Genomic DNA, 14,017 nt, shown 5'->3' with positions numbered 1-14,017 from the left:
CCTCGACAGTAACCACTAGGTGTGATCGGGGAAATAGAAATATGGTTACTATTGGTCTTGTTCTGATCGCCAGTTAAAAACAAAATAAAATCACAAAAATACTGACATCTGAAGAAAAATCACAACTGAAAGACTCTAATCAAATGGCAAAATCAAAAACTCAAACACATCAAACACATCAAACGAGTGGACAACAACTGTCATATTCTTGACTCGGTATATGAATTTTCTTAAGTAGAAAATGGTGGATTGAACCTGATTTTATAGCTAGATAATCCTCTTATCTATTTAACAATAGCTAAACATTCTATTATATTGACAACGATGTATGAACAAAACAAACAGATATGATAGATAAAATGTCAACAAATAGATAAATAGCAGTCAACATGGTGTTATTATCTTAATCATTATAAAAACAAACAAATATGTAAACAATTTACCATGTCACTATAACGGGATGTATAGATACAGGGCCACGTCATATGTAACAAGGAAACACAAAAAGGCTTATAGACATAGCATATTAGTAAAAAATTGATGATAAGAATACAAAAATAATCATGGAATAATAACAAAATGACGGGATTTATAAAAAAAAAAGGCCACGTCAAATGTAACATAGAAACACAAAAAGTCCTATAGAGACAGAGCATATTAGCAAAAATGAAAGACAAAAATACAAAAGATATTCTAATTTTAATCCTATATTTTGTTGTTGTGAAAAGATAAATTTGGGGGATATATTTTTGTTGTTTTACTGCATGCGCGTTTGCATATCTCTTCTTCGTTTCCATGGTACCCAGTTTCTTCTGGATTTAGTATGGCATATGTATCAAATGTACTGTGATACTTGTGGTTGAGATCATCACCGGGAAAGTCTTTCTCCAGTTCATTGCCTAAAGAATAACTTTTGTAAAATCCAGTTTCTTTTGGATCAAGTTCAGCATATTAATTAGCGATACCACCCCGATGAGTTAGATCTTCACCTTGTGACTTTTTTTCTAATTTACTCTTACCGTTGTAAGAATTACTTCTATAAAATCCAGTTTCTTTTGGATCAAGCACGGCATATGCATCACCTGTACTTTCTCTTTGATTTAAATCTTCACCATGGCAAATTTGATCTAATTTACTGTTACTGTTGTAAGAATTATTTCTGTAAAATCCAGTTTCTTTTGGATCAAGTACATCATATGCATTACATGTACTTTCCCTTTGAGTGGGAGCTTCTCCGCGGACATTTTTCTCTAATTGACTGTCTCTTTTATAATAATTAATTCTATAAAATCCAGTTTCTTTAGGATCAAGAATTGCATATGCATTACCTGTACATTCCATTTGAGTAAGATATTCGCAATTTATAGTTTTATCTAATTTACTGGTACTAGCATTAGATTTACTTCTTCTGAATCCAGTTTCGTCTGGATCAATTGTGTCATATGGATTATCTATTGTGGCCTCACAGATGATATTTGCACCAGGCAATAATCCCTCGATTTTATTGCTACTGTTAAATCGACTTTTGTTGGAAACAGATTCAAATGTATTACTAAACTGATTACTAGGACTGTTCTTATCATATTGAGAATAATTTGCTGCTTCTACGGACTCGTAATGGTTAACTTCATTATTAGCATTCGCTGACTGCTTTGAACAATGATAATTTATTATCTCATCGTCGGTTAAATCTTGTTCTTCTGTAACCATGGTGTGTGCATATTCGAAGAACTCAGTTTGATTTAACGGAAGACTCTCGTATCCGGGTGATGATGGATTATTAGATGATAACATAACCAGTAAAGCTTTATCTGGTATCTCCGAAACGTTTCTAGCAGTTGTATACGGTCTCCCATTCTTCTTTCTGTTTTTACTACAGGACACAAAGAGATAAAGTAAATACATGGGATTAAATATTCAAAATTGTAAATTGAGAAATTATTACGTGTGTGTATTATTGCAATTTGTACAGAATTGGCATAAATGTGTCACAATTAATTATTGTGATTATGTGAAAATCTGGTACACGTATATGTATCTGTAATGATGTAATATATGTTTTTTGTCAATTAAAGATGAGAAATAGTATAACTGCGTCTTGTTTAGTTTGAACCAACACCAATACTCCTTTTAATAATTAGTTACCTTTAAAATAAATTTTAGTTTATTAATTCAATTTCAACAGTATATCCTTTGAATGCATAATAACAATTTCTTATATATTTTGACATTGCAGTTGAATGATCTTTCTCGAGTGTTATATGGCTCATAAACTCTCCACGTATTTACACATGATTGAATCTAAGCATTCCCCCTTCTAAAATTAAATCGCAAAAACAACAAAGTTTTTCGGACGCACGAAATTTAAAAAATGTTATCGTCATCTATTTTTGAAATTCTTAGAAGAAATATGCATCAGATTCAGAGCTATTATAACTCGATTACTCGTCGAACATAGCGAATTTTACACATCTATATATTAAGTATAATCACGAAAACCCAATTAATACAAAACAACATGTTGCAATCCAAACACCTAATGCTAAGCGTGTCAATAAATTATTATGACAATTAACCGATAAGCGCATATGCAATCGATTAAGAAAAATGAATTTCGAACTAAAAAGTGAATGATTTAAGAATATTCTTCTATAACCTTCATTGAAATGGGAAATGCGAGTGCTTATAAAAACTGTACGCAAAATATCATGGACTTATCATATGGCTGTTCTATATTCCTCCAACTACTATATTGGATACATAAGTAACACATATAACGAACAACAAAAATGCTAGGTTTTGCAAATGCTTTACGAAACCTTTTTCTAAATTATAAACGTCAGTTTTGTCCATAATCGAATCCGGGCTTCAGACTTATTGTAATACAACTACTCAAAAAGACGGTAGAAATCAGATGTGGATTCTAAAATATTCCAAAGATCTTTCACACAATGTACAATCTAAGTCTATTTCCTATTCCAGCATCATTCAAACATTTGATTTTCTAACATTTACACAATTATTCCATAACGCAATCTAAAAGAAAAAGTAAAATAACGAACTCAGAGAAAAGTCAAAACGGAAAGTCCATAATCAAATGGCAAAATGAATCGCTCAAAAACATAAAACGAATGTATAGCAACTGTCATAATCCTGACTTGGTACACAGCACATAATTTAAATGGTAGTGCTTTTTTCCATAAAAAAAATCAACAGCGTCCAAACCGATATCTTGATTAAGGACTGGATATATTTTAATTGTAAAACCAACTAATAAAATAAATTCTCTGAAACTCAAAATATACCATGTTCTTTATTCATATGAGGAAGAAAGAAAAACAAGCATAGTCTTTAACTTCAAATTTTACTATATATGCTTTGATAACTTTGCTGAAAGCGTCTATACTATGCAACTTGAGACAAAGGAAACAATACAGTTAAAAATTAATCGTATCATGAACCGCATCTATATATTAAAAAATGAAGGTAGGTTTACCAAAAAAGAAAAGATCCAGCTTCCACATTGTGAACTGTCTATTTCTATGTAATATAACATACCAAGGGAGCCTGCATATAGGGAACTATATCTCCTTGGTTATACAAAATTACCGACCTTGCAATACCCACCACAGTTTCTTTAATATATGATATCTTCTTTAAAGGAAGATGTTAAATCTAGAGTCTCAAGTGGTGAAGTAGAAGTAACCCCTTCGATAATTTTAAGGACGCCATTACAATTTGGTCGACTGTTATCGAATATCTGTTTTATAGCAGAGGATGACGTGATGTTTAGTCTTTCGTTTTTTATGTTCTTTGTCGAGTGTTTTCTGTCTTAAAGTCGTCTAATTTTATAATGGTATTGCCAGATCGTTTTCGAATGTTATTTACCACTAGTATTCAAAGTTAATAGACCTTGACTAGGGGGTTGATAAAACAAAATCTGCATGGAAATAAGACTGATGTAATCACGCACGTCACCATGTACATTATGCTAATAATTTTAAGTTAATAGACCATGACTGATTGGCGGTCTTTATTTTAATGGAAATAGGATGCAACAATGCTTATACATCTGCATACCAAATATCTTTGAACTAATTCAAGTGGTCACACATAGACTGACCTTACCACACAATAATACATTTTTGACGCTGATAAAAGAAACAGCACACATGAGTCTGTTCTTTTCGACTTTGTCGAGGCGAGACAAAATCTCCGAATTTTCAAACCTAAGTTTACCTTCTTATTGTAAATATATGTACATTTATGTATAATAAAGTAGTGACTAATTACTGATTGTACAACAATCAGCTTACTTTTTAAACAAACACAAGGTCAGAAATACAATGAGGATAACAGCTCCAATCACTCCACCAATAATTCCTGAAAAAAATATCCTTTCTTCCTAAAACTGTTAGATATATGATTTACATACTCCACACGTTATTGTTATATTTATATCGAAGACATTAACTATATAAATTTTTAAGTATGCCATAATTCTTATATAACTGATAGAATTTTAATATAATTCTTTATCAATTGTTATATCTATGTATTACTTTTTGAGCGAAGCCTTTTTTTGCCGAGATGTGAAATATTTATCTTGGATCTTGGATTTCATTTACTATTGTACTGGAAAAAATAGACTTTTTTAAAAAATGGTATAGTAAATACACTAATGAAATGTCAGAAAGTGTCTTTAATCATGAAAGTTACTTTAAAATTAATTGTACAATTCATTTCATGGAACTAAATATATGCAAACGTCTTCAAAACAATAAAAACTACTACAACAATTTATTCTTTATATGAACACGTACTTGCGTTTACTGAGTAAAATGGTCCCACAGAAACACTTTTTATTGTATTGCTGTTATATGAACTCGTAATTCCGTTTATTGAGTGTACTGATCCTTTTTGGCGATTAAATTCTTCTACAAAATAGCAAGTAAGGGAATACGTGTTGAATCAATGGTTAGTTTTACTAGTAAGATATGTTTATAAATGTTTTACAAAATTTGTATGATAAAAGGATTGTCGTTCTTAGCAAAAACATTTGTATCAAAAGCCAGGAAAGTTATGACAAAGTAAATTATTTGCAGAACATGAGAAACAAATGGGGTAAGAAAGAAAAGAAATTGCAATTACACATTTATCAAGTAAACTTTATTCTATTGACTCATTTATTGAAAAATTCAATTTGTACATAGAACAGACATTGAATCTTAAGTTACTTCGTTCTTTATCGCTTGTTTTTAAATTGTAATGCATGCTCGTTACCTATCTTTTTTAAGTATGTAAGTGTATTGTGTCATTGAGACAAGGGAAATATAAATGAACTTATCCTGAAGATATTGTTTTAGATACACTTGATCCATTTAGGGGTGGGGAAGGGGGTAGGGGTGGGGTTTGGAGAGAAGGGGTGGTCTTATTCAGTTCAATCACGAAAACCTGTAACTTACCTAAACAAGTATAAGAAATCGTCATATACTTTTTCAAGTAACGAGAATCGTCAGTTATATCTCGAGTATATGAAAAAGCAGCATCAGTAAGATCATTACAATATTCGGACTTCTCTAGTGATTTTATGCTGATGTCTTTCATTTCTGAACCGTAGTGACAACTATGCAAATTCATCTGCGTTATGTAAGTTGAATCTATTTGTTGTTTATCTAGAAAGAAAGGGCTGAGTAAAAAGCCGTTTGTAATGTTGCAACGTACAATGTTACATGTATGATATACATTTTACATCAAATTATAGTATTTCATTTATTCAAATAAAATTATAGATCTGAAAAGAATGTCAATTTCAAAAAGAGCGTTTTTCATAAAAATAACATATCAGAAATGCACTTTGGAAGCTTTCATGTATTATTTCATTTTGGCAAACACAAAATTCTACTTTCCCTCTTTTCTTAAAACGTTCAGTGTAATTAATTTTCCTTCAAGATGTGTTTGTTTAAGTTTTGTATATCTATAACCAACAAAAAAACGAACTTGTAGGAAAATTCAAAACGGAAAGAACCTTAACAAAAGGCAAATGCTATAGCTTAAACAAATTAAAAAAATGAAAAACTACTGTCATACTCCTGACTTGGTAAAGGCATTTCCTTGATAAAAAGCTAGTTAAACCGCTCATTTGTATGACAGTCTATTAACGAATACAAGAAATATACTGAAAATCCAATGATATATTTCCAATTAAAATATATGATAATTTATTCAATCTTGGCAAAAAAGGCGAAATAACAAACTTATAGAAAAAATACCTGTTTTAAACACGTAAACTGATGCTCTGTTTTTGGATCCACACATTTCATTTTCATTTGACATGCATGGAGTTTCACATTTGTTTTCTTTCTGTTTCATTTGTTTTAGCGTACTCAGACCTATGATACCACCGCAAACACAATGAGAGCCATCCTACAACAGATATGCACAGAACGTAATAATAATAACAACAACAATAATAAAACAGAAAACAATACAGTTAATCCAAACCATGGCCTTCTATATCTATATGATTTATTTACATACATACACAAAGATAAACAAAGCCTATTGCAATACATGTGTACAAAATTACCTAATTAGTATAAAGTACAGATAGACCAATACCACTGACATAAAAGTATAACTACAGTAAAGTTATAGCATTTTAACTACAAACGTCTCTTCTTGTATCTTTAAGAGATGAGATTGACAGTTTGCTTAAAATATTATTTAAACTTTTACCTTCTTTCAAATTTAAAGGCAAATAATTCCACAATAAGGTTCCAGTTTTCTTAAAAGTTCTTTTATCATAATTAGTTCCATATCGTTGAACAAAATATTATTTTGGGTAGATGATCTTAATGCATATTTGTTTACAGTTGAACAGCTTGAAAATAGTTCAGATAAAAATTCAGATTATTTATACATTTATATATCACCACTGCCATAAAATTTTTAATTCTATTATAAAGGGTAAATAGAGGCAACAGTAGTATACCGCTGTTCTAAAGTCATAAATCACAAATCTGGATTACAAACTAAAACCAGGTGAAACACATCAACTATAAGAGGGAAAAAAAGAAACAACAAAAGCACTAAAGTGCAACAAAAACAAATGACAGTGTAACACGCACAGAAACGAAGTACATGATATCAACTACCGTTTCCCTGACTTGGTACAGGACTTTTAAAGACAAATGGTGGGTTGAACATGGTTTTGTGGCTTGACAAACCTCGCACTTTTATGGAAATGTTAAATATAACACTAAAAGGACAACATTACATGTCAGGACTGCAGTTCAAATAAATGCAAGAACATTCAGGACAGAGAAATATACTAATAAACAATACAATAATAGATTTCGACATGCTAATAGTTATCAAAGGTACCAGGCCTATAATTTAATACGCCACTCATCAGTGACGCTCAGATCAAAATGTCAGAAAGCTAAACAAGTATAAAGTTAAAGAGCATTGATGACCTAAAATATCAAAAAGTTGTGCCAAATACGGCTAATGATATCTATACCTGGGATAAGAAAATCCTTAGTATTTAGATCTATTCAGTCTTCTGCAAACAGTAAATTTATAAAAAAAAAAGACCATATAATTGATATTCATGTCAACACCAAAGTGCTGACTAACAATAGAATGAAAACGAACACGTAAAATAACCTATGGCAGCACATACAAACAGCACAACTGAACCACGCATTGGGTATCACACGACCAGATCGACGCAACAAAAGTAACGTCACAGATAAATTTCTAAAAATTTGATATTCAAGACTAGGTTTGAAATTATCGTATTTGTTGTATTTTATAACAATTACAAGATTAAATATTGAATTGTGTCAGTAATTAGATAATTAATTGTATTATCTAGCTATGACGGAATTTCTTCCCAATCAAACTGTAAATCAAATAAATTCTAAACGTTTAGCTGCTTTGAATTAAAATCTTACAAATGATCTGGGTGATTAATTATCTAAACTTTTACGTACGAATAAAAACAGAACTAGATTTGTAATTGCTAGCAATAACTGATGACACCCTCGTCTCCCCATTGCCAGTAAAACAGCAGCGATTATTAACATTTAAAAGTGGAAAGTCGCAATTAGACATGTTAGTTATCATTTCTGTGAATTTTCAGACAGTTTGGAGCATTTTGGAAAAAATTACATTTTTGCCGTTTCCATGGTTACGACAGCAATTTTGAAAATTCAAAAATCAGGCATCAACTCTGCGTATGCTACTTATCATTTTTATTAAGTTTCATGAAGTTTAGTGTATTTTGCATTTTTTTTTTAGTTTCCATAGTAACGGTTTCTATTTTCAAAATTTCAAAGACAGGTACCACTTCAACTAATTACATGTTATAGACCAATTTTAAAAGTTCCATTGGTTTTAATCTTATATTTTTCAAGAAAATGCAGCTTTTGTATGTTTTCCCATCGGGCCAATGTTAAACTTTCGCCCGGTTTCCATGACAATGGCGGCCATTTTGGAATTTCTGAATACTAAATTTCTATCTAGGCATACTAGGTAACATTTCCATAAAGTTTCATCCAGTTGAATCTTATAATGAAAGATTTGGATTTTGGATTTTTTTTTACATTTGTGACGTTTCCATGGAAACGGTGGCCATCTTGGAAAATTACATACTCAGATGCACAACTTCAGATGGTGATTTACATTATAGCAAAGTTTCATCAACATTGGTCCATGCAATTCCGATAACTGGCGCGGAGAAAAAGTGTGGAAAAAAAGAAACGTAGAATAACAATATGTCACCCCAACTCCGTTGAGGGTGCCATAATTACAACTACAAACGATACACCTTTAACAATAGCCGATCAGAATTACACATACAACATTATTACCAAATACAATGTTGGATAGATAAAGGCAACAGAAGAATACCGCTGTTCATAAATACCGTGACACGTCTTATAGAATTACGAATTGTCACTTAGCAAAACAGTCATATTCGGTAAGCTATCCTAACTCTTTACACATGTTTCGATATTGATTACGAATCATAGGAAAATTGAAGTAATGAATAATTTTGTAATTCTTGTTAAAATAATCGTCTTAAACTAAACTATGGTTGCAACACCTTTTGGTTTCAAGTGCTCTTTAAGACCTTTTAGGTTTCGATGATTACAAATATTGTGTATTTGTCTTTTCTAACTTGGTCTTGGGCTGGGATCCCCGATGAATATTATTCCAGATAATCGCTCTGTGAGTTTTCAATCCGGTAAGATATCTTCATATGAAGCTGAACAGTATGCGATTAATATGGAAACAAAAGATAATGTGAAAAATTAAAAGTTGAGAGTTAACATAAACATTGTCAAAGTTACCTCTGTAGCAAAATACTGACGAGTGACGTTTTCTTTGCTGCATTCATGATAGCAAATTTTCGCAGACATATTTGCCCGATGTAAAAATCCATGATCGTGTAGATCAAAATTACTCTTGTCTGCGAAACAACCATAATATTCAAATTCTGAAATGAGCATATAATGATTCAAATAAAAACTTCCATGATATCGTGTTCAATATCTTAAATATCGGCGAAGACAGAAGCGTTACTTTGATGTTTTATTTAGTGCACCTGACTATTGGGTAAGGTATTTTCATTTGCATTAGGAATTAAATGAGTAAAGTAAGCATTACATGAATCAATCTAATTGTTGTGTAAAATTGCCCATAACGATAATATAAAATAACTTATATTAAACCCCAATCCAAAAATTGTGTGATTCTCTCTTTAAAAAAATGCAATTTTTATTTAGATCAGTATAAGAGTATACAAATATCTTTTATTTTTATTTTTGAAGAAAACATAATGGTTGACTGATATTGAAGTATCGTCATTTCGATCAAGAGTAAAACCCTGTATCTAGCCTTCGTGTAGCATCTGTATGTCTGTTTCTTTTTCAGCCATGACGTTGTCAATTTATTTTCGATTGTTTGACTCTCCCTCTGGTATCTTTCGCCCCTCTTTTACATTAGTATATGAAAAATGTTTAAAAGTATCACTCACCACATCTGTATGTGAAACCAACTTTTCTTGGTACAGGTGACAGAAAACCAGTAAAACTGTTTAGACTGTTATCAATGTGACAGGTATTGTGAGAATTACATAACAATCTAACAATCTCCCTCATGTTATTTGCATTTCTGCTCAGGGTAGTATCAAGAGATAAGTCATCTTCTTTTTTTCCAAAATTTACCTCACTGATATGTATTCTAGTGCCTTCATCACATGTTAAATCCACTACTTGTTGTTCACACAGAATTTCTGTCACTACAATTGTCACAAGATCGATATGAACACATCCACTGTGTGTTTTTTGTTAGATGAATTCTATTTGTATCCATTTTATGAGTTAAGCCTTTTTTAACTGAATTTTTTTAGTTCGTTCTTATGTTGTATTGTAACACAACTTTCCCAAAATTAAGATTTTGAATGGTTAAAATGATTTGTGTTGCGCTTTTCAGCTCATTTTTATACGCTCGTCAAAATTTTTACGGGACGTATTATGATATACCAATGTCGTATGTCCGGCTGTCTGTCCAGTGTTAACATGTTGCACCGTAACTTGAGAACCACTTATCAAAATTTCTTGAAACTTGACATAGTTGTTTCTTATGGTAGTCAAATTATCTGTATACTCTTTGGTGAAAATAACGTTTTGAAATACGGCACTTTATAACTAAAACAGGGGTGTGGTTTTTTTATCACCTGTCGCGCCGTATCTCAAAATTTTTAATGATTATTGCTTAAAACTTTACTTCGTAGATCTGTAAACTGTTTGGTGGTGATTCAAAATTTTATTTAAGAGTTATTCAGGTTTTTGTAAAAAAAAAACGGGGTGGGGGTCACATGTCGCGCCGTATCACAAAAACGATTTATTATTATTGCTTAAATCTTTACACACTTTTTAGTTATATTAAGGACATACCCAACATGGTATTTCTGACGGTGATAATTTTTCCCTTTAACATTTATAGTCTATTGTTTACCTGCTTAAATGAAATATGTTATAAAAAATATACCTTCATGTGCCACTTTTTGAGTAAAATGAGGTAGAAATTTCAGATATTTTCTCAAAATTCGGATTTGTGGACATATTTTCCTCCCGATAGAAATGCTTAACTTTTTTGTTTTAAAAGATAAACACCAGCTGTTTTTTGTTAAATTATTTATAAGTTCTCTTTTTTTTATAAATTTTCTATAAATTTATGAAATATTTTTTATTGATAAATAACTAAAATTTATCAAATGTTAATGAGTGTAGAAACAAAACGTAATTCTTTGGTGTATATTTATCAAATTTCAAAAAAAATGCATCTTTAAAATTTGGTACAAATCATCTTCATACGTAATCAAACCGAAAGTAATTTTAAAAAAGAGGGATCCATGAACTCGTTTAAAAGTTAAATCAGTCTGAATGATAAAGGACAGTCGAAAAATACATCTTTTCCCGATATGTCATCACAGTTTGACGACGTCGCGAAATAACATTTTACGTTATCAACTGTAACAGTAACGTATGCCCTTTATCTAAAGATCTGTATATCTTTTGGTGATGATTCAATTTTTGTTTAGAGTTATTGGGTTTTTGTAAAAAAAAAAAGGGGGGGGGGAAGGGGGTCACATGTCACGCCGTATCTCAAAAATCACAAATGATTATTGCTTAAAACTTAACACACTTCATAGTTATAATATTTATCTAAAGATCTGTACACTTTTTTGTGATGATTCAAAATTTTAGTTTACTTATTGAGTTTTTTTTATATAAAAAAGGGGGGTTTTCACATGTCGCACCGTATCTCAGAAACTATTTAGGACTATTGCATAAAACTTCACACACAAGACTACAGGCGTATCATGCGATCATGGCGCAGCTGTTAATTTGTCTCTTGTCTCAAGTCTAAGATATCAACGCAAATTTGTTCCGCCAAACCGAAATTCTTTTAGAAAATTTATTATTAACAATGCTACAATGTCTGATCCTGTTAGAAAAAAAATAACCTATACCCTTTATTCCGTCATAAGAATTTCTATATCTAGCTAATATTCATTTTATCATAATAATTTTAATCCTTCTTAAAGGAATCCTAGTTTTTAAATAACTGTTTTGCCAATTTTTGCAATTTTTCTAATATCTTGAAAAATATGATAAAAAGAAAGCGTGTGATAACAATTATTCACAGGACAAGATTTAAAAAAAAATGTCTAGTAAACGTAACCTTGAGTCGAACCCTTATACGAGGAATTACTTTTGCATATCAAGACATTTTTACAGTTTTGCAATTGTTTGCTATTATCTTGAAAACTATAACTGATAGCATTGGAAAGTAATTGTTAAACGATTAATAAAAGTATAAAAATGACATAAACTCATCAGTCGGCTCCAAAAAGGATATATTGCCCTTGAATGGGGATGTTCATCCATTTTTGTGGTTTGGTGTATTCCATGATATATTGAGCAGGATACGATCAAGGTTGAAATCATTTTTTGACTACTGATTGGTATATGTTTTTACAAAGTTACAAGTACCTTAAAATGCCAGATAAGTTAAAGTACTTTCGTCATTATTCGTCCAATTCATGTGTCAGTTAAAGGAATTATTGCGTTGATTAAACTTTTTATAGACAGATAAACGGACTGACAAAGAGTTTGGGAAAACGGGAAATTAAAAAAACAAATAATCTAATTATAAACTTACGGTTTGTTTCCATATATACAGATTTTGTAAGTATAAAACTGATCCAAATCTGACACCAAAAACAGTCCATGGGTATCCTCTTTTAGTCTATCGAGAGTCAACACATTTATCACATTTACAAAATATTACTAGACGAGGCTTACAATATATGTACAGGATAGGATATGACCACATCTTACATTTCCCTTTTCCTTGTTATTGTTTTTTTAAGTAAACAAAATCAAGATACATTTTACTTGTTCTTTATAATATTGAACACCTGTAATGGTTGGGTTTGTGTTGCTCGGTCTTTATGTCTGCTGGTATTTTTTTTAAATTTTGTTTTAGCTAAATCGTTGTCAGTCTTTTGTTTACTTGTGAGTTTGAATATGGGCATCTTTCGCCTTCTTTCACAGAATATAATGCATATCTGAATTATACTTTCACAAAGAAATTTTTTAAAAACTGTTAGGATTCGTTGTTAATATTTGCATGGTTTACATTATATCAAACATGTTTATATATACGTAGGGCGATGTATCAAACAGCTGTTTATATGAATGTTGACTTAGTAATTACGTCTTTTGAAAATTACAATTGATTTTGAATAAAAATTGTTCTAACTGTTTGAACTACAACTTGACCACTTATACTTTGGGAGTACTTACTCTCCACCAACAATGCAATAGTATGAATGGCCGTTTATGTCATTTGCGCGATAATATACGCGTATATTACCAACATATACGCGTAATTTGCTCTTATATTCGCATTATTTTGAAGCATTTATGTCAATTCAACATAAGTGTCGTAAATGTTTTGTAGTCAATATACTTTTCAGGGTCAGTTGCTGTGAACAGTATAAGAGTTCAGACAAAGAATGATTGTATGTGGCTCACAGGATTTAGTATAATCCCAGCACTTTTACACATACCTACGTATGTGTTTGGGAGAAAAGATAGAAGCCGAGGACTTTCACAAACAATATTTGACCCACACTAGTATCTTTTGTATCTTGGTAAAAGACATCATGTAGCCAATTATATTATATGGCTAGGATATGAAATACAATTGACTATATATCAAATTGAGGCCTTTTGGTAGTCTTTATAGACCATATAGAAATGTCATTTTTAAAGCCTGACTCAAATATTGTCAGAAACTATTACACAAAAATACTAACATTTGACAGGACGTTATTTGATAGATTTGTAATATTCATTGATTTGAAAATTCAATATGCTAAAAGTTAACATAGCATTCTGTATACCAAGGTCAGGGCATTATTTCCGGAAGA

The 14,017-nt window shown here is 31.0% G+C and overlaps 1 protein-coding gene across 1 annotated transcript; it reads right to left on the bottom strand.

The window, feature by feature from the left end:
• Positions 1-687: 687 nt before the first annotated feature.
• Positions 688-12,861, bottom strand: LOC143045331 (uncharacterized). The gene is made up of 8 exons (XM_076217769.1): positions 12,742-12,861; positions 10,049-10,312; positions 9,363-9,508; positions 6,273-6,426; positions 5,466-5,675; positions 4,824-4,937; positions 4,317-4,383; positions 688-1,873 (listed from the first exon to the last, which is right to left on the bottom strand). Exons 1-8 carry the CDS (start codon positions 12,809-12,811, stop codon positions 952-954), a joined length of 1,947 nt encoding a protein of 648 aa, XP_076073884.1. The 5' UTR covers positions 12,812-12,861; the 3' UTR covers positions 688-951.
• Between the last annotated feature and the right edge of the window lie 1,156 nt (positions 12,862-14,017).

This window comes from Mytilus galloprovincialis, chromosome 9 (assembly GCF_965363235.1).
Source record: "Mytilus galloprovincialis chromosome 9, xbMytGall1.hap1.1, whole genome shotgun sequence".
Taxonomy (NCBI): Eukaryota; Metazoa; Mollusca; class Bivalvia; order Mytilida; family Mytilidae; genus Mytilus; species Mytilus galloprovincialis.
The sequence above is the reverse complement of the archived record's forward strand: the minus strand, read 5'-3'. Positions and strand labels throughout refer to the sequence as shown.

Coding starts and splice junctions, on each gene's coding strand:
- LOC143045331 (XM_076217769.1), bottom strand. CDS start 12,811: ATGGACTGTTTTTGGTGTCAGATTTGGATCAGTTTTATACTTACAAAA. Junction 6,427..9,362: donor GTCAGTATTTTGCTACAGAG/GTAACTTTGACA, acceptor TATCTGTTGTAG/GATGGCTCTCATTGTGTTTG. Junction 4,384..4,823: donor ATTTTACTCAGTAAACGCAA/GTACGTGTTCAT, acceptor TATTTTTTTCAG/GAATTATTGGTGGAGTGATT.